The sequence below is a fragment of the Cyprinodon tularosa genome, unplaced genomic scaffold (assembly GCF_016077235.1).
Source record: "Cyprinodon tularosa strain WSP-4 unplaced genomic scaffold, ASM1607723v1 ctg135, whole genome shotgun sequence".
Taxonomy (NCBI): Eukaryota; Metazoa; Chordata; class Actinopteri; order Cyprinodontiformes; family Cyprinodontidae; genus Cyprinodon; species Cyprinodon tularosa.
The window spans coordinates 581,720-603,373 of record NW_024038168.1 but is presented as its reverse complement, the minus strand read 5'-3'; the positions used below and the strand labels follow the sequence as shown (position 1 = coordinate 603,373).

General features: G+C 36.9%; 1 protein-coding gene across 9 annotated transcripts in view; it reads right to left on the bottom strand.

Annotated features, from left to right (window-relative positions):
* cast (calpastatin) overlaps positions 1–7,015 on the bottom strand; it is a 48,860-nt gene extending 41,845 nt beyond the window's left edge. The window contains exons 1-2 of one of the 9 annotated variants that reach the window (XM_038277853.1): positions 6,875–6,971; positions 5,586–5,672 (exon numbers count right to left, since the gene is read on the bottom strand). In XM_038277853.1, coding sequence (XP_038133781.1) covers positions 5,586–5,672; positions 6,875–6,922 — 135 coding nt within the window. In that variant the 5' untranslated portion in view covers positions 6,923–6,971. Of the gene's footprint in view, positions 1–5,585; positions 5,673–6,243; positions 6,403–6,874 lie in introns of those variants that run through there. The other 8 variants (XM_038277863.1, XM_038277868.1, XM_038277855.1 and 5 more) reach the window with 8 other exon arrangements.
* Positions 7,016–21,654: the final 14,639 nt, after the last annotated feature.

The following is a 21,654-nucleotide window of genomic DNA, read 5'->3' as shown; positions in this document are numbered from 1 at the left end:
TCCACCGCAGAATTTGGTGGCAAAAGCCTGTCTTAGTCTAATCTCCCCAGGAAAAACATTACTTAAAAAGGTACTTATTTAATGACAGATGACTTAAACTGAAGATATGAAATACAAGCAGACCGAATGTGATGGGTTTCATCGGACACAACAACAACCAGGACAACAGATAGGAGGTGGAACAGTTGCTGCAAAGAAAAGTGGCGGTCTAGTGGTTAGGCATAGGACTTGGATTCCTGAGGTGGTGAGTTTGAATTTTAAGGAATTTAAATGTTAATTTACTGTTTAGAAAGCTGTACTAAACAAAATTTATTTTTGTATACACTCTATGTATCCAAAATGACAATAAAGGTTGTCTAAGTCTCTGAGGTTTACCCCCTTTTCTGTAGTCTTTTAAATTAAATGTCATATTTCATAATCTTGTGTGTACCTCACTCTATTTAATTTCTATTATATGTAGGAAACCTTTTTTCTATTTGTGATGGTAGGACAGAAATAGTTTTTTCCTGCATGACGATCAAGCGGCTAGTTTCCATGTACAATCTGTCCATTCTTTGTCATTCTTGATTATCCCAATATGCAGCTGTTTGAGACGGCTCTCAAACAGTGAGTTTGGGATTATTTATTTTTTCATTTTGCGTCTTTTATGGTCCTGATTACTGTTCACAGTGTTTAACTTATCAAACATAGTGGCCACTGCCCTGAAGAATCTAAGGCCTCTATGAAACATATTCTTTTCCTTTTATTACCTTAATGTATTTAAAGTCGATTTTAGAATCTGTATTCTAGGTTGTATGTGCATTTATTTCAGGGAGGGAAAATAATTCAAGTTTTAGTTATAGAGCAATTTTCCTGTGGTCGAGTGGAAAATATGTGCTTTAAAGATACTTTTGAAATAGTCAAAAGTCAAGAGACAGAAAATATTAATGTAATGATACATTATAATAGAAGTAGATTGTGATCTTGATTGGTTGTTGAGGAGAAGATCAAAGTACAGGAAGTGTCATACAATAGTCAGAATTTAGATTTAATTGCATTTAATAGAGAAAAATATATTTTTTTTATAATCCGAAAACTAACAAGCAGCAGGGAAATCAGGAAAGCATGCAGGAATACAGCAGTAGAACATCATAGGTGGAGGTAGAGATAGGGGATTAGTGAGAGGAGGGGTAGGTGAGTACTGGATACAAAACGAGTGGTTGTTGCTGCAGCAGTGAGGGAGTGGAGGGTTAAAGGTGAGTGAGGCTAGCTAGCAGCAGGAGATGATTAAACAATGGAGCAAAACAGAAAACAGAAAATGTGAAGCAGGGGTCAGGGAGAAATATGTAGAAAATCAAAACATCTGTAGAATAGTTAAACCACCATATATTGGTCCAATGAACCTACAAAACCGATAAACTTAAAACTTAATATGTATAACAACATTATATTAAAGCTACAGTGTGTAACTTTTAGCGACATCTAGCGGTCAGACTGCAGACCGCATCACCTACCTTCTCAAGTGATGAGGTTTGTTTACATAGATAATTTTACAGATAGTATTTCATTAGTCTGTGTAGGGTATAGATTTCATGTAGACTTTAGATAATAAATATACCTGTTATTTTTTCTACATCGTTGTGACATTTTGGCGATCTCGCAATCGCTAGTTTGTTGGCTCTGCGCTGCCGTAGCGCAAAGATGTCTGCCTCCATGGCTGCGAGACCCGCTCCTATGTAATTATAAATAACGAATTCTAAGGCAACGCAAATATTAAGGTTAAGAGGCTGAGCTCGTAGATGATGATAAAATAACATAGTTATGTATAATATATTACATTTCTGACTGTATATCCCTGTAATTATTACACACTGTAGCTTTAATGGATTAAAAAAGTGCTTCCTGGAAACTTTAAAACTCCCTTAATTATATTTGTTTTCTATATGTTTGGATACCTGCAAGACCTTTTCTGGAATGTTTTTCCCTGTTGGCACAAATTGAAACAAAAAAAATACATATTTCCCAACTGCAATTAATTTTGCACATTTTAAATACAGACACAAATAAAAGTGGCCAAAACATTTAATATTTTTTTAACACTGCTCCCATTAGCACAAACACCATCTCAGATCATTTCTTAGGTTTATCCATCATCTCTTCATGCTCTCAGAATCAGTTCACACTAGTCTGCCCTCTTTAAACCCATTTCCTCCACACCCTAAAACTTAAAAAGACGCTGATGGTATTCAACCCCATTTATCTCACTCATGGTAATGATCACGCATAAACATATGGGAACATGGCACTGTCCCTGTCAGACAGGCACACCTTCTGCTGTGTAAAACACCCTGGCTGGCTTAACCTGTAAGACAAGCTGGTGCACCATGGGAAAAAAATGTCTTCAGCTGTAACCACCCTGAAAACTATTCAATCTGGCATCAGATGTGCTGCACATAGAAAATTCAGTCAATATGTGTTTTTATGTTAACACTGGATGTGACATCCGCTAGTATAAAACACAATCACAAATTTATAAATAGGAAGGTGGTGTCACCAGTCAATCTAAGTTAGAACAGAGGGAAAATACATGCAACTTGACTCTGCAGCTAATCTGTGGGTTCCTCTTTATTTTTGGAGCCAAGCTCCTCCACAGCTGCCACCATTTCCCTCACTATAGCTCATACAGGAACAAACACAGCCCATTAACTAATAATCAATACTCCCATAGTTTTGCAATGTTGTGATAAGTATTTGTACCCTTTACATGTTGGTTGTTTTTGTAATAGTTAGATGTTTAATGTGGTTAAACAAAAAATTTATGTCAGGCAAAGATGATCTGAGAGAAAAAAAGCTGTTTTTGTGGGATGATTTCATTACTCTTTGCAAAATAGTTTTCCTTCCCACTGGAAGGTCTGTAAATGATATATTAATGAGGATGCAACAGCACTTAGAATGAAATTAAGTCCAGAGCTTGACTGATCCAATGCAAAACTATAATTTCCTTTTTTTACACATTCAAAACTGACTTGCTGATGTTCTGTGGATATTTGTGCTGCTGCATAACCCAAAAGCACCCAAGCGAAGCATCTCAAACACCCTCCTGCAGGATTTCTCGGTAAAGACTGCTTATTATAGAACATAGGCACAATGTTCGTTTTTTGAATATGCAGTTTTTTTTGTTAGATGTAGCGAAATAAACACCATAAACAATATCTTAAATATTTTTTTCCAAATGTCAGAAGTGGTTTGTGTATTTTATTTATTTATTTTTTGGTCAGCTGTGGTTTTCACCATAGAACCTCTCCTAGAGGCCTTTTGTCTCTTTTTATAACTGAAACATGACCACTGAGGCAGGTTAGGTCTGCTGTGTTTTCCATGGTGCTCCTTTGTGACCTCCTGGATGAGTTCTTGATGCACTGTTGGAGTAAAATTAGTTTATAGAGCAGCAGCTCCTAGAAAGGTTTAAGGGGTCATTCTGTCATTTATTTATTTTTTTAATAGGCTGAAGCATAATCTGTTGCTTTTTAAGATTATTGAGCCTACTTTATGTCGTCAGAATAGGTTGACTTCAGAGATTCATTGATTCAGCTGGTCTTTCATTAATCCAAACTAGATATGGCCAATTAAAACAAATTTCTCTTTACAAAAAAGAAGTTGTTAATCAAAATTAATTACCAGTTAACAAGGCAGGGTGATGACTGGTCTAACAGCCTGGAGACAGGTTAGTTTGGATAATCTCCTTTTGATAAACAAAACCGTAATTTAAAAACTACTGCTTGTCTTTGCTCAGGTTGTTTCTGTCTAATATAAACTCTGTTTATTGATTCGAGATGTTTATGTGTGATAAATTAACAAAAATAAAGAAATCCTGAAAGGAAGCTATTACTTCTTCACATCTAAAGAGCTAAACCTAATGCTCTCTGTTCAGAAAATCAAAAACCTATAATATTATGACAGCTCAGGGATTTTTTAATAAAAGGAACATACAGTTTTGACCCAGCAGGACTGTTCCCGAGAAACTTTAATGCTTTAACTTTTTTATAGAGGTAGTTTAAAGTGAATCTGGCATGGTAAGAAGCATGATCAGATGATTTGCAATTGATAACAAACTTAATAAAAAGGTAATAAGAATTACCTTAGTTACTCAAACCCTTTTTAAACCATGTCTTAGCACTGGTGCAAAAAATGACCAACATTTTCCTAGACTCAACTCATGCAAAGGTTTTGACAAGAACACAGCAGCTAATTATCAGGATCTTGTTAAAAAGGAGAGGTGTGTCGATCATACCTCTCTTGTCAGCCATAATTACCTTGAAGGGAACATGCTGTCAGCATCCCTTTGCATCAAAAGGGCTTATCATAAGGATATATGCTGCTAATAAGATTGAACCATTGTAAACCATTTATTAAATTAATAAGATTATCAGTACGGGTATAAGTCTTTATAAAACCACCTTTACAAAACCAGAATCATGTCTCTCAAAAGTAAGCAAACTGTAATTCTGCAACTCCGTGTTAATCTTGTAGTAATGGCTTCTTCCTCTCTCAGTGGCATTTCAGCCCATGCAGGTAGAGGTCTCGTTTATCAAAAATCACACTTTCTCACTAGTTTCAGCTTTTTTTTTTTTTCCAAAGAAGAATGTGGCAACTTCAGGCATTAGGAATTTGCTATCAAGGATGAATCAGACTAATGAAGGCTGACATCTCTCTCCTACTGATAACTGGTTGATTTGCTAGGCTTTTCCCATGATTCCCCATCATTGTTTAAAGGCAAATTAATTTTAATTTTATATTATGAGTTGGAAGCAAGTAAGGAAACAAATCTGCCAATATATATATTTTTTATTTCCTAAAAGCAAATAAAAATATGTTTTGTGAACTTTACTGAGCTAAAACATCCAACAGGAAGGAAAATATGTTTGTTTCTTTTTAAACAATAGTGTAAAATGAGATTTAAACTGCATATCTTAATAAAAAGCTATTAAAGATGCTAAAAGTGTATCACTGTTCTCTAGTATATCGCAGAACCTTCTCAGAAGTGATATCTTAAGCAGCAAACGTTTGTCAAATCTAAATCTGAATACATCTTAGCAAGTTTTCGGTCATGTCTTTAGTTGCTTTTACCAGAGAAAGCCTTTAACTATTTCTAAGCACCAAGTGAACTCAGGTAACAGATAATGGGATTGCACTCAGCAGAGGGAGACAAACACAAACAAAGATCCACACTCTTAACCTTTCATATCAGACAGGCACTAAGCATCAGCAAGTTCCTCATACTTTAGTCTTTATCTGCTTCTCCTACTTTTTGTCTTCCAAAAACACTATAGAGGTAAACTACCTTAAACATTTTGAAAATGAAATAATACGGAAAAGTAAAAGAGGGGAGTTGTGATATATTATCACACTGTCACAACAGACAAAATTAATTATTAAACACATTTATAGTAAATAGTCAATTTTAATTATCTTACCACTTAATTGTACTGAAACATCCTCTTAAATCAGAAATATGTTTAGTGACTTTGCAAGGTTTGTGCATCAAATCTCACATGGTGCTAATGAATGAAGTGTGAGTATGAAAGAGGAGAAGGAGGTGAAATTACTACCTTTCCATAATGAGACACGGCAGAGGGATAGAGTGAAGCTTTGCTACTATGATGGACTTCAAGATGAGGAGCAGCCACTCTTCCTTGCTATAAAACACACACACACACACACACCCACATATACAGCAGCTTGTTATTGCAAGAACAAAGGCTTTGCAGGCAGAATGATTATTATTGTAAAATCTGGACCCCATGGAACCACTGAACAGGATGCAGCTATTTGTAGCTATTGTTTCAGCAGTCTATTCATTTTTACATATTTCTGTTGAACTCTTACAAAAATGAAAACTAGAACATGAAAACTAATTAAAATATATCAGATTAGGTCAGATTAGACCTATTCTGGATTAGTGTAGAGGTAGAAAAAAACATCAGGCACTGTTCAGAACTAAACAAAGTGCTGGAAGCTGTCTCAGGTTAAACAATCACACACCTTACTGTATAAATAAAGTGCGATGACAGACTAAAGCTGCTACAGCACTTCATATTGTGTCCAAGATTATCCTGCAACAGGAGCCAAGATTCAAAGCGCACCTCGACGTCTACTGACTTGTTGGGTTGGAATTCTGCATTAAATCACGGCTTCTAAATGACTGCCAGGTTTTACTGTGTTGCCAAAGGCTAAAACAGAAGATAGAAAAGTCTGGTGTCTACTTACAGTGCTCATCCAGTACGCAGCGTACGCCATGAGGGACCAATTGGAAGCTAAAGCCTGCAATAATCGGATATTCTGCCCAGCGCTCACAGACAGATCTGGCTTTTTCTCATGCCTCCCCCTTAAATGAGCCACTCCCTGCAGACTACACCTTGTCGCACACAGTCTGCTCTGCAAAACTTCCCTTTCTCTGACTCAATTGATGCAGAAGTTTCACAACAACTTTCGGAGGAATGTCTGCGTCCTGCGCGCAACCATCTCCAAGCCGCGCGCAGCGAGGATCAAAAGCCACACAGTCAACACGCCCAGTTTTGATTAGGGAAGAGTTAAAAGGCAAAGGTTGAAGCTGCAGCAGACTTAATGCATACATGAAGCATGTTTGTTAGTAGCACCATGCAGTATTCAGACCATCCTCCATTCTCCTGCATGATGGAGAGGATGAGTCATTCCTTATGGAGTCCTAGATCCCTTAAAATCACTTCACAACCTATAGACAGCAAGATTCCACACATTCACACATTATATTTTACTGTATTCAGAATCTATAGTGACGCCTTCAAATGATCCAATAGAGAGTCTATTGTTTTCCCCCTTTTGTCATATTTGCAGAGAAAAGCAAACTGCGCAAACATACCTCCTTTGTGGTTTTGTGATGGCCATGGCTTCTCCTCTTATGTGGCATCCTTACAAACAGAATGGATCAAACCTTTAGCTCCCTTTGCGACTCCACTTGCGTTCTGAAACTGTGTTTCTGAGTTGGAACCCAAATGAGCTGCCCCTCCCGCTGGGAAAAAAGGAAAGAAAAAAAATCTGTGAGTTTAAGGAATGTTTGAAGAAGATGGCAAACCCAAAATGATTCAACGTGATGGTGAAAGAGAGTTTTCCAGCATGTACAATCTTGTTATAAGTTATAAGAAATATCCGTGACGCCAATCATGATTTATTTGCAAGATGCTGTAGTCAGATTTTTGTTAGACTGTTGCTTAAATAAATCAAGAGGTGTTAAAGAGCTCAGTAAATATAAGTGAATATAAACTTTTTCGAATGTGTAATTAGGTCCATATTTCAATAAAACAAAACATTTAAGTAACCAATTCACTTTTTCTTTTACGTTTGATGGGATACACCCCCCACTTTTAAGGGAAAAGTTGACTCACCAGCGGATGCCATTATTTCCCAGCAGTAACCCGAGACATTCACATTGTACAATGCTGCCCTCTGCTGGCTTAAACTGGAAATGGCACTGCGGCACAAAGTTGGATGCGGCTCTAAGGATTTCTTATGTGTCCACATCCTGTTAGACCCACTAACATTTTCCTACTATATCATTAATAATTCATAATATATTTTTTATCCAAATATGAATATATTTAACCGGATAGTCTTATGCTTCCAAAACAAAGACAAAAAAATGGTGACCTCGAAACGTTGCAGTGCTCCTTTTATTTTATATAATTTGTCCCATTTTGAAATACAAATAAAATGTAAAAACTTAAAACCACATTGTGCAGATTTATTGCACAAACAGTGATCTATCTATTGCAAAAAAAGAAAAAAAAAATAGATTGAAAAAAACTCTAGACCTTGTTTTTTAAGTTTGAAGACGTTTCGCTTCCCATCCAGAAGGCTTTCTCAATTCAAAATGTCAGAATTAGTGTTGAGTTCTAAGCTTCTATAGAGTAGCCCAACAAAGCCTTGTTTTGGCTTAGAAAATATGCTAATTAAACCGGAAGAACAGGTCCACCCCTTGAGAATTAAAGTATGTCTGTGATATATCAATCGATTGGTCCCCCTGTAGTTCAGTTGAAGAGTTAATGATGACTTAATCTGCAGTATGGGCTCTAGTGCTGCTCATCTTCTTGAAAATACTCCATAGATGCCAGGTCAGGTCACCTGTTGATCATCCAGGCTCAGTGACACCATTGTGTTCAAGGCAGGTATTTGCAGCTTTGGTTCTGCTGTGGATAGAGAGCAGTACAAAGGTTTTGCCTATAAAACTTGTCATCAGAGGGGAGAACGAGGCACATCTAAATCTCCTGGGACGGAGGTGTAGCCAGAACATTTTTATAAGGGTGGCCAGGCAATAACCAATGAACACTGAGGGATGGCCAAAAGCGGATAGGCACCAGAACCTCAGGGTCAATCTAAACTGTGCCAACAGGAATATTAACGAGCAAAACATCCATATTTTCTAGACAAAGATAAACTATACTTTCCTACAGCCCTTTGCTAACAAACAGACGAATACAGTTAAACATCCTTGCTCTCTAAATAAATGGTATAGTGGATAAAATTCTTTCAGTTTTGAGATCTGGGGTGTAAATCTTTTCCATCATCATTACTTACCTACTTGTATCAATAAACATTCTGGAAAAAAATTATATTTACAAGCACTAATATCTGCATAAATTGATTATTTGATTTGAAGTTTTTATTAAAATTATTTATCTATGATTTCACTTAAGACTCCCAGATGAATTGCAGAGACACATTTTCTTTTACCCCATATAACACAAAATCTAGTTCCGAAAAGAGCATGAATTCTGTATTTATCATCTTTGATGTTAGTGTATTAATGTGTTTAATTAACCACAAAAATGTTTTATATTTTGAATATTCCACTTGAGAGTATTACTGCTGCCACCAACTGTATTAGAGGAGAAAAAAATGGTAGAGATGGCCACAGGGGTAGCCAATGATTGGGTAAGGGTGGCCATGGCCACCCCTGGCCCCCCGTCTAGCTCCGCCCCTGTCCTGGGAGCAGCAGACTGCTCTGATTAATAACAGGACTTCCCAAATTATCCGTGACCCTCCTGAGACCTGAGAAAACACTTTTACCTCACAGCAGTCAAAAAATTAACAATGTATTGTTTTCATGTTTATTTTTCCTTTTAATTTACTTTTCCAAACTGTTTATATAATGATCTAAATTCTTTATGTACTGAATGTTGTGTCAGGGATGCGTGGAACCTAATTTTTTTTTTTCAATGTGATAAATAAAAAATATAAAGTTGAATTATTCTTTTAGATTCTGTGCCTCTATTCTGTCTCATTGGAAATTTTGGTCTTGAACTCAAAATAAATACATCAAATTTATTTTTATCTAAAAAGAGGACTTTTGACAGTGGAGCAGATCTTATCAACTCTCTCTCTCTTAGGCCAGCATTAGTCACGTAGTCTCTGTTTCAGGAGCAGACTGGTATTGCACCCAGGGTTGGGACAGCTGTAGCCCATATCCTGGATACGTCTCTGTTGTGTTCCTTTTTAAAGCTTTTACACTCACTGTCAGCCAAAACCTTTAAATTCTCTTCCAAATCTTTAAGACCACAGGTTTTATTACAATGTTTTTACATCTGTGGTGTTTTGTGACCCTCTATTGAAATGCATAATAGAAATGTAGACGTTGTTAGTGCCTCTCTGCCTGGCGCCAGTCTTTATCTCAAGTAAGTCATAATGTCTCTAACATCACCCTCGTCAATTAATTATGTTATTTGTTTTACACGTTATCTATGTTCTGAGAAATTAAATGTTATCTTATTATTTTCTATAAGCCTTAACAATCAAACATTCCTTAGATAAACACTGGAAACTATGTATTGTAGATCTATATAATCTATATTTGTTTCTATTCCTAAATTAAATGAAAGAAAAAATTGAACTTTTCTCTTCTATCAGCTGTGATGAAAAATCACACATCTTGTCTCTCTGGAGTAGAAATCTACGGAGCCCCTCTGATGACATGGTCAAAAAAAAAATGTTTAATTGTGGCCACGAAGTAGTATTTCGTGCGCACGAAGTAGTATTTCGTGCGCACGAAGTAGTATTTCGCGGCCACGCAATAAGTATAACGTGCGCACGAAATACTTATTAATAATATAAATAAATCCGCCCCTGTTTTCAGGCTTATGTTAACTGTAATGACTTTTCTTGGACAGGCTGCTATGTAAACGTGCCTTTAGTCCTTCGTTTAGCTATGCTGCGGTTGTTTACACTACGCCTTTTCCACCTAAAATGGCGTCTTAGCAACAAATGTCACGTGACTGGCGAAGACAGACTGGGTAAGCAAATCGCGCTTGTCCAGGAATGATATTAATATTATTAAGTATTTCGTGCGCAAGTTAAACTTATTGCGTGGCCACGAAATAGTATTTCGTGGCCACAATTAAAACATTTTTTTGACCATGTCATCAGAGGGGCTCCGTAGAAATCAAATCATATTATAGATTTTAAATCCAATTGCCATATTTTCATAAGCACCAGTTTGTTCAACTAATAGTAAGTCAATTAGTATTATGATTGTTTTCAATGCTGCTCATTACTGCAAGATAAACTTATTTTCAAGTTATTTTTCAAAGAACATTTAAGATTTCAAAAATCGAGCAGTATATTTTCTTCTTGTGTTTTGTTGTCTTTGTTGTCATTTGGACATTTTCCATTTGGTGTCTTTTAAATTAAATATATTAAAGTAGGTGGAGTCAGGGGAGGAGCTAGAAGGAGGGGAGGTGGACAGTAATATAAGTCAGATACCGAAAGACCAAGATACCTTTTGATACTCCAAGATTGTACTCTTTGATTGATTGGTTGATTGATTTACTTTATTTACTTCTTACATCAGCTCAAATACTCAAAGAAGAACAATGTGCCAAAGGAAGAAAAAGGTGCATGGGATATAGAATTCAGTTCAGTTTTCAATTCAGTTTATTTATATAGCGCCAATTCACAACACATGTCATCTCAAAGCACTTTACAGTTCAGCAGCTCATACAGTCATATTGATTCAAAGCCTTCTATCTAAGGAAAACCACCTGATTGCATTGACTCATTGACTCAAATGCAATCCCTCACACTAAGCATGCTTGTAGCGACAGTGGAGAGGAAAAACTCCCTTTTAACAGGAAGAGACCTCCAGCAGAACCAGACTCAGTCTGAGTGGCCATCTGCCTAGGCCATATTTACAGTATATAAAGTGCGTCCACATATAACTGTTTTTTTTTTTTGTAGGATCATTACACCAGGTTATTGCACAGGGTGTTTACACGGGTATTTATATGGGTGGTATTTATATTTATATTAATATAGTTATTGCACTGGGCGTCAAATGGTAAATTACACAGTTTACAGTACACAGGTTATTGCTGTTGCGGTGTCACATTGTAGAGTCCGGTTGCAGCAGGGATGAATAACCTGCAGTAGCGGTCCTTTTTACAAACAGGGTATAAAAGTCTGTACTTTTACCTTTAGGATTTGGGTTATTTTAAGTATCAAAGTTTAGCTACATTTCATGTTTTTGTTGTAAAATATGGGAAAACAAGTTTTGAACTGGGTCTTGGATTAGAGGCATAATGTTCTTTGAATGTTCAATTTTAACAATACAGATCACTGCAAACAAGATTCTGCAAATCAAAATAGTATTGTATGCTTTTTACAATGACAATATAGCCTAAATAAAGACAATAAAGCCTGTGTTTACAAAATAGAGCATTTTATTCATGAGGCAACCATAAAAGTTGGCAATTCAAAGCTCAGACTGCTGGGGTAAGGTAAAAATGTTGATGACAAATTGCCCAATTAAGGGCCAATGATCTGTAAATATAAAGTAAGGTTTTTAAGTAAAAAATATAGGATTTGTTATTTTTTCATCACCTTTTTCTAAGTCACCACTGCTTTTACATGAGGTGGAGAAAAATTAGCATTTCAGTTAGACATAGACAGTACTTTATTGATCCCTTGGGAAGACTCCCTCCTGAAATTCAGGTTACCAGCAGCTTACAGGGCAAAAAAGTATTAAGTTAAATTAAGCAAAATACAAATACAAATAAATATGGAGTTCACATTTTACAGAAAAATAAAAAAGACAAGTGTTGCTACTCCTTCCCTCTTCCCCCTGTCCTGTGTCGCCTCCTCGCCCTCAGTGAGGCGTTGTATAGTCTGATGACGTGGGGGACAAAAGAGTTCTTAAGTCAATTGGTCCGGCACTTGGGAAGCAGCAGTCTGTCACTTACTATCTTACTATCTTACTTTCTATGTTAGATTAACATAGAATTCCTCGTCTGACAAACTTAAAAACAAAGCTTAAATTATTATGTTAAAGTCCTAATCTTAAGAATTCCCAGACTTTTTTTTGCCTGAAGAATTTAAATTCTGCCAACTTTTCTCTTTTACAGTGCTTTTGACTGATATATCACAGCACAAGGTTCCTCCAGTTCAGTAATTGCTGCTATGCACAGACGGAAAGAGCAAATTACTCAAAGTGAAGTAACTTTGATACAGTCTTACTAAAATACAATTAAGGTTACCAGTGTAAAATATTCAAATAAAAGTGAAAACATACCACTTTAAAATTTGACTTTGAGTAAAAGTTATATACTGTAGTGGCTTTTTAGTGAGCAGAGGAAAGTTTTTCTTTTTGCTTTTCATAAAGCATAAAGCTTTTATGATAAAAGAAGCACCTTTATGAAAGGAAATGCAGCACAAAAAATAATGTCAACCGGTTTATTTATACAACACTAATTCATTTGTACATGAAAATATCCATCATTCTGTGTGCTTTTAAAGACACATGTGTAATGTTCTTCTGTAAGCTGCTGTCTTTAGTTTTCTCTCACGCTGATCATTTCTTCCATCTCAGCATTCTTCTCTGTCAAACCAAACCCTCTGCCTCCTTCCCCATATCTATACAGCTTATTTTTGGATTTCGTCCTCCTCCTCGGAACCTGGTAGTTCTGGTCTGTATCCTGTTCGTCAGATATATCCACTACACCCCCATATTGAAGAATTTAAGATGACAGGCTCCAGACCAGCTGCTTTATCTTCTGTTTTAGCTTCAGCCAATGTGAATTATAATCTTGAGTATCAGATAAAAAAAAAGACATATAGATTTGGTAGAATATCATTTAGCAAGTTTATATGAACATAGTCAAAGTTTATAAACTTTGCTTCTTACCGCACTATCAAATTTGTTTTCACTTAACTCTACTTGTTTGATGTTGAGTTTTTAAAAGGAGATTTATACTTACTAACAGATCACTACTCAATAACTTTTAGGGTTTTTTCTGTTTTTGTTCTATTTCTTTTTATTTCACTTAGTTTGTATTTTTACTCTGCAATGGATGAATTTCAAATGTATCCGAGTGAAATACCTAAATCCAAACCTACTGAAATAAAAGCAAACATTCAGTTTTATAAAGGATTTTTTAAAGCAGAGTATCATTTAGTTGTCAACAATGGGTGGTGCCTCTGCATGTAGCAGAGGCAGAAATCCAAAAATCCAACTTAAAATATTAAACAAACCAAAACCATGGAGACATCAGGGGAAAACGAGTCTGAGGACCCGGGGAGAGACGAGCAGAGTAGACAATACAGCAACGAGAAGGAACCAGCACTGAGTGACTGCAGAGGTGGAGTATTTAAGGAGAACAAAACAAAGGATGGACTAACGAGCTGAATGAGGAGCAGGTGTGGGTGGAACTGGCAAGAGGGAATCCAAGGGGAAAGAAAACAATCACAAGGGGGCAACAGAGAGTAACCAAAGAATGCTAGACTATCATGGAAAATAAAAACAACTGATAACAGAAAACTGAAAACTCAGAGTCACAACAAATGAGAACCATAACATTAGTATTATTATCGCTTTATGCAGACTCAGTATGAGGGATTTCTGCAAAGACAACTACATATTGCAAGTGACCTTTGCTACATGCTCATCCAGGAGGAATGTATTCTGGATGTCAATGACTTGAAGTAATCTGCTGGGTTTTTAAAAAAAATCTGTTGGTATGTTTTTATTGTAATAACATGAAAAAACTTGTTGTGAATTGGTGCTATATGAAAAAACAGATCTAAATAAAAGTAAAGAAACATAAGATATAAAAAAAAGCAAAACGTAATAACTGTCTGTAAGCTAATGAGCTAATTAGAAACAAGAGTTTTGCAAAAACTGAGCAAGGAGTCTGGCAGACATGTCTATGGTAAACACAAAATATGTCCCTTTTTATCAAAGATTAAACAAAAAGCACAAAAAAAGTTACTTGAAAGTGAGTTTCCTGTCTCGGTAAACCCACATTTAATTTCCTGTTCCTCCATATTTATTATTAGCATATTGTTATCAGAGCAGAAGGAAGACAGAAATTTTGCAATATTTCTAATGCAAAACCTTAATTTCCCCTGATAAGCATTCAGACCTCTGTTCATCCACACATCAATCCTCAATGCCACAACATAAAGAGAGAAATAGGTTTGCATACAGGGCAACATTTTGTACAAAGAACTAATATCAGATGACATTTCTACCAGGCTGCCTGAATCTGCTTCACCTGAATGACTGAAGCAGATTCTTAACCTTTCCGTTTGATCCCAGTGGTACTGATAAGGTCATAAATAAACAATGCAATGTTTCAGCTTCTGCAAGTTCATAAAAAACCATATTTTATGTGAATGATGTTGACCTTGGAGAATATGGAAGTTGAAAACACAGATAATGTTTAAAAAGGCAAATTAGACAGGTAAACTGTCTGACCTCCCCCCTCCATTCAGAGGTAGCACTGTTGCACCTAAAGCTCCATTTATATATATATATATATATATATACATTGTCTTTCAGAAGGGTTCCTTCGTGTCTAACTTTGGTGTTTTTATCAACACTTTATGTAATAGGCCATCACAGTGTCACATAAGTGTTGTTTTATGAATCTGAAAGGTGTAACTTTATGCATTTACTTCCGTTTACTCTAATACTACAAAAAAAACACAAATATTCACTATTTAATGACAGCATTGTACAAAACAAAACTTATTGAGAATACTCTCTGAGTTTTAATTTACTTTATATAGAATTTGTTAAGTGATGCAGGAGATAAGCAGTGATACATGAATTATTTTTGCCACACCTAATTGATTTTGTTTGAGCAATCATGTGCTGAGTCAGCTTTCCTTCTGCCACATCTCCACCTAAGTCACCTTACAACTAAAAGCTTCCTTTCACCAGGCGAGTCAGTACACCTGGAAAATGTATTAGCTGAAAATGCACCGCTAATTCTCTAGAATCATTTGAAAGAAGAATGACCTCACTCCCACTTTTCTGATACACTCAGGCACAGTTTAGATTTAAGAACATCTGATTCATAGAATCAATAGGAACAAATATTCAGTGATCTGTAACAAACAGGTTCCCCTGACATAAACTGACCCTGTTTTTTTCCTTGAGTCTGTGTGCATGAGTGAGTGTCTGGGTGAGAGCAAACAGTTGTTGCTAGGTAAAGATGGATTATACCGCAGATGGGCTGCAAACCTGTTTACACATGACCAGATGACCAAAGGCAATGACTAACAACTTACTCTATAGAAAAGCCACACCTCATGAAAATGAGAACTGAAGTGTCATTTACTGCAGCACCTTCACTGATGTTGTGCTCCACTTTTACTGTTTATACGATTTTCTTTGCTATCCAGCCCAACTCTGTGGTTTCTGCTGTTTTTAGCTAGTAAAACAAAGAGGCATCGCAGCTTCAGGTACAGGCCACCTTCTTTGGATCATTGCACACATTTAAAATCACTGACACACCGTTTCCATCTGTAAACAACCTTAGCTGGGTAATATCCTTTCCCTGAAAAACTAAAATCGTCACTGTTTGACAGGACAACTAAATGAGAGGACACACTGCTTAATGTTCCATTATGAGAGGAAAAATGCTGTTAAGTAGTTTTTCACAGGGAAATATCTTTCTCTTTTGATTATGAAAATTTAAACAAAGCTTTAATTAATGTTTATTTTAAGATTTATTGTAAAAAAAAAAAAAAAAAAAAAGACTGCCTATCATAGTAACCTTCAAACGTTTTCCTCCCACTGGAACCTTCTCCCGTTTTGCATCATTGTAACCAATAAGGTTAGTTTACAACAACATTTTTTTACTAAAAGTTTTTATTAGAGCATTTCAGTCTGCAGTTATATATTTTATACATTGGGGAAAGAAAACTCGGACCCACCAGCACTGACTTTATCTACTTCAGTCTGTCAGAAAAGTTCTGGGTTTGAAAAAATCAGCAATTCTTGACACTGATTAAAATCTTACTTCTTTTTGTCCTTGTTTTATTTAGTCTCTATGTTCACAAGTGTTTAGTGCAACTAAAATAAAACAAATATGAGGACACTTGTAAGATCTTTATGTGTTTCATGGACATTTTTCAAAAGCATCTTTTTGTTTTGTTTTTTTAGGTAGGAATGTCAATTAATTTGTTATCTAGATATTGTCATGATTTTGGCGCTGATGGCTGGATTTGGCTCCTTTCTTCCATCTGAATAGTTCCGCCCAGTGCTCATTGTCACTCATCAGATCCACCTATTCCTATTTCTATTTAAGCTGCCTGTTCCCATACATCTGTGCCAGATTATTTGAGCCAAGAGTAAGTGTTTTCTAGCCTTCCTGTGAGTTTTTAATTATCTGATCTTGGCTAGTTTCTGTCCCTGGACTTCTGAGTTTTGGTTGCCCCTGGTCTGCTCTGTGTGCCTGATCTTTTTCTAAATTGTTACCTGGATTCTGGCTGTTAATGATCTTGGACCTGTCTTCTGACCCCGGCTTGGAAATCTGTTTCTGCTTCAACTCTGCCTTGAATTATCCCTCTGGATTCTTTTGCTCTTCTGCATTCCATGCTTCTGCTCATCGTTGCTCCACTTCTCTCCTGGAACTCTGGAAGTGGCTCCGCCGCAAGCCACGGAGAAACAATCCCTCCGGAATTCACTCCATCTTCTTGGCTCAGACTGAACTTTACCAGGTTAGTGACTCACACGCTCATTATCTTTTCCCACATGAGTTCTAAAGTCACTAACCTGAGTTCCTGTCTCTAAAGAGTATCCAGTGAATCTGCCCCAGCTAATGAGCAGCCGCATGCTTACTCTATAATAAACGCTTGTTTTGAAATCACACTGATCTGTCTGTTTGAATTCTGGGTCCTACGTTCTGAGCTTCTGACAGATATATATTTATCTGGTAACAAACTGCTGGACCCATGATGTTGAATGGAGATGAAAACTCTTACAGCAAAGGATTTTAATCTTTCTGAATAGAGTGTGCATGTTCTCCCCTCATTGTTTGCACCAATAGGTAACTTTATAGACTTTATATCTTACCCTTTATATCTTATCCTTTTAATAATACATTTAATTTTCTATAAAGGTTTGATTTTCCCTTCCCTCTGCTGCTGAGATTACAGAGCAGCAGTGGTTTATTACCACCAAAGCCTCACTGCACTTAAGTTGACTCTTATACCCCCTTTCTGATATTAGCAAACAAAAATCACTCTGTGTGTGTTTTTTGTGAGTCATGGGTCTTTCCTGTGATAAATTTTTCCACCACAATAAAGCAATATCCATAAAGAACATTTATCACCACAATCATGTTGCTGCTGAAGTAATCTTACATGGAGGAAATGATCAAATGAGCAGGAGGCACCATTTCTCTATGCAATGCCTTGTAAAAATATTTATACCCTTTTTGTAAAATATAGTGATTTTCCACTCTCTAACTTTAATATAAGTTATTGGTATTGTGTTTTATACGACAAAAAAAAGTAGAGCATAAATGTTAAAATGTGAGAGCACTATTCTTTCTCCTGATTCTGATTCCTCTGATTTAAGGTCATTTCCTGATACTGGGGTATTGTGTCCCTTTAAAGGGTGTGGTATTCGGTTGTTGAGAGATAGGAGCAGGGCTGGAAAATGTGTTTTGACAGGCTGGGCAGAGAAAAACCTCTTCTGTAAGCCTCCTCCTGATTGGGCCTTGCACGATTACATGAGAAGTAGTGTCATTGTATGTCATTCTATGGCTGTTTATTTGAAGATAGCACTACAGTACTCCATGAGGAGTAATTGTGCTTTTCTGGTAACAAGAAAGGTTCTGAATTCCACTTACCCCACGTACCGCAAACACTGGAGAAGTCTCCACTTCTGACCCGCTTCCAGCCGTCGTCTTCACTTATGTATGATGAGCTGTCAGTCAAAGGTTTCCTGACACTACTTCCCATCTGAATTTGTCTACAAGGCCCAATCAGGAGGAGGCTAACAGAAGAGGTCTGTCTCCGCGCAGCCTATCAAAACACATTTTCCTTTGCGCAAGGAGAAAATCTGTCTGAGGGCAGAGACGCTTTCGAGAGTGCAGCCGTCCTCAACAGTGGCCGCTGGATAGAAATTTGTGCGCGCGTTGAGCAGTGTTGTTTTCGCCAAAGATGTCGAAATTATTTCGTTGACGCTCCTTTTTTTCATTAGGATAACGAAAACTGACAAGCTAAATGTGGATCTTTGATGACTAAAACATGACTAGTCTTAAGTTGAACTTTTCTTCAAATACAATTGAAATACAAATACAAGACTAAATAAAAATTAGTGGGTGGTCGTTTAGACATTTAAAATGCATCATTGTGCTGTAATCTGTTAGACAAGCTAAGCAGTATCAACTGTGCTCCATCGTCATCCTGCCCAACTTGCGTGCAGCGGTGCACATTCCGCATGAGCACAAATGGATCATGGCAGCAGCGGCAGCAGAGAAAATAACCTGGAATGGTCTGTTACTGAGCGATCAACTCTCACAAACTCTTCTCTTCCATCTCTGCTTGCGCAGAAATGCGTCTTTGCATGAATGTAGCTAAGAGTCTGCGCTTTTTTGCACTACACTGACGGTTCGCTCTCAGCTGTAAGGCTATTCCTGCTCTCGCTACTTAATAAACTATGTGGCTGATCATTCCCTGCCAAGCGTTAAAAAATCCCTTTGTCTAACTTTCAATATTTTATTTGTTCCAGTTCACAAGAGGTGATGCTAAACATTCTTTACTACCAAAAGGAATCCCTAAATTATATCCAAAGAAAATATTTAATTGCATACTGTTTATTTTTGGATAAAGAGCCAGAAAAAAGGTAAATTTCTCCCCAATAGTTCTTGTGTCTATCTATTCAAATATGATATAAATGTTTCCTTGGATTGTCATTAAAACATTTTCTGTTTCCTTTGAATATTTCAACATTTTAGTTAGTATGTTAATTCAGTTTAGTTTTGCATTGCCATAGCAGTACAAGGCAAACATGTCGGTTCTCTCTATATTTTTTTTTATATCAAAGCCCTGTAAATTAAATTTACTTTGACTCCTGAGCAGTGCTAACAAAGGGTTAAATTCTTATAAATAAAACCAAAATTGCCAAAGTAGAAAGAATAATGTTTTTGTTTTGCTGTTTTGCTTTTTTGGGTTAAAGAAGGAAGATTGATCCGTGTGTAATGCATAATTCATAGTAGATCAGGAAGTGTTTGCTTTACGTTGTACATAAGATGTATGTCTAAAATCATTCCTTAGTTATACATTTTGTTAACTTATCCTTCTGTTATATTAACCAATATGATGTCTTGAACTAGATTTGCTATTTTCACAGCCTTTGTTAGACACTTTTTTATAAAGTAGGGCATTAATTCATAAAAAAAAGAAAATCTACGTTTTCTGCCCAACAGCAATGATGAACTGCACGGCAGATTTCTATACTCAGCAATTGAAGTATCTAGTCAAGAGCTGTTAGTTTGGTAAAGAATCTGGTTGTTATTCAAAATTGTAAATGTTAACTTTTTCTTATTTGTCAACATAAAACTGACTAAAACTAGACTAAAACCATTTTAAGCTTTAGTTGGTTTTAGTCGACTATCACATATTGTAATGACTAAAATGTGACAAAAAATAAGTTAGTCCTGAAGACTAAGACTATGACTAAATCTGCGATGGCTGTCAAGAACAACACTGGTGGTGAGATCCCAAGCACGATCCCGGGAGCTCGTGGGAGGAGCTGACGAGTGCAAAGAGCGATTATCTCCTCTCGAAGAGGCAGTTTCTCTCACGTGTGATTTTGTTGTGCTGTGGTACTGTAGATAAAAGTAGCAGTTTAACATAAATGTTTTGCTAATGGGTATTTTGAAATAAATGTGATGCCATAAAGCATGATGTTTTTAGTGTGATGCAGAGTCTCGACTGGTGACTTGATTAGAGTTTTAAGCAGTTCAGCAGTCTGATGGCAGTGGGGGAAAAGCTGTTACAGAATCTGCTCGACCTGCAGTGGATCCTGCAAAGCCTCTTCCCAGAGGGCAGAACTAAGAACAGTCCATAGTGGGGGTGTGAGATGTCGCTGATGATGTTACTGGCTCAGGACACACAACGCTGGGATGAAGTATCTTTTATGGAGGGAAGAGGAGCCCCGCTGATCCTCTCTGCTATTCTCACCACTCTTTTCACATTCTTCCAGTCTGAGGCACTGCAGCCTCCACACCACACAGTGAGACAGCTGGTCAGAATGCTCTCTATGGTGCTTCTGTAGAAGGTGGTGAGGATGGGCGAGGGCAGGTGGGCTCTCCTCATCCTCATCAGGAAGTGCATGCACTTCTGTGCCATTTTGACCAGTGAGGTGGTGTTTTCAGTCCAGGTGAGTTTGTCTGTGATGTGCACCCCCAGGGACGACTTTCTGGACTTTATTCTGAATATGCAATGTGATGACACACACTTGATGTTGAATGTTGTGGGTGTGTTTTCACAAAAGGTCTGGGGCACCTCAAACCTGCAACTGAGTATATCCTCCTGTTGAAGAATCCTTATAAATCTTATGTACACCATCACACTCATGTGTATACACTACAGGTATCTTAATGTTTGTATACACGTATAATGTATTTACTGTGTGTCCATGGGATACTTCCTCTTTTTTGGCTGCTGTTGTTTTTCTTTCTTTTCATTTCTTCCAGGTGTGGGAGCAGACTATTGGGATTTATTATGTACTTTCTATTTTGTTGTTTTTTTCCCCTTTCTTTCTCTCTCTCTCTCTCATTCTCTCTTTAACTTTCTCTTCTCTCTCTCATCTTAATTCTTATTGCCTCTGCCTTTCTAACCTCCATTATTTTCTGTGTCTTTTCTAATAAAGTTTGAAATACATTACAATTATTGTATACTTGTGGAGGCCAAGCATTAGGGCTGTTATCCAGCCCTGAGACATCAATTTTCTGTGCTATATTGGCAATCAAGAAAGGATTATAAAATAAGTTGCCTCCTCAGTAAACAGAGTCTTCCGTTTGTTAGATTTTCTCAGTATCCATGCAGCCCTTCTATTAGGGCATCAGAGAGATTTTGGAAAACAGTTGTGAACAAGCAGCTTCATAGTCATCAAGAAAAACATCAAAAACTGGGTAGGAAGTTATAGAGAACATCGAGGCAATTTCAGGTTATAAGACAATGTCTCAAACACGGTAAGAAGATGGCACAACTGCTCACATACCAAAGAAATGTCAGGCCTGACACACCAGGCAAGGAGAGTTTTAATCAGATAAGCAAAGTGGCCCATTTTAGATGTGGTTGTGCATTCCTCACATCTTGCCATAATGAAAAAGTGGTAATACGGAAGATGTT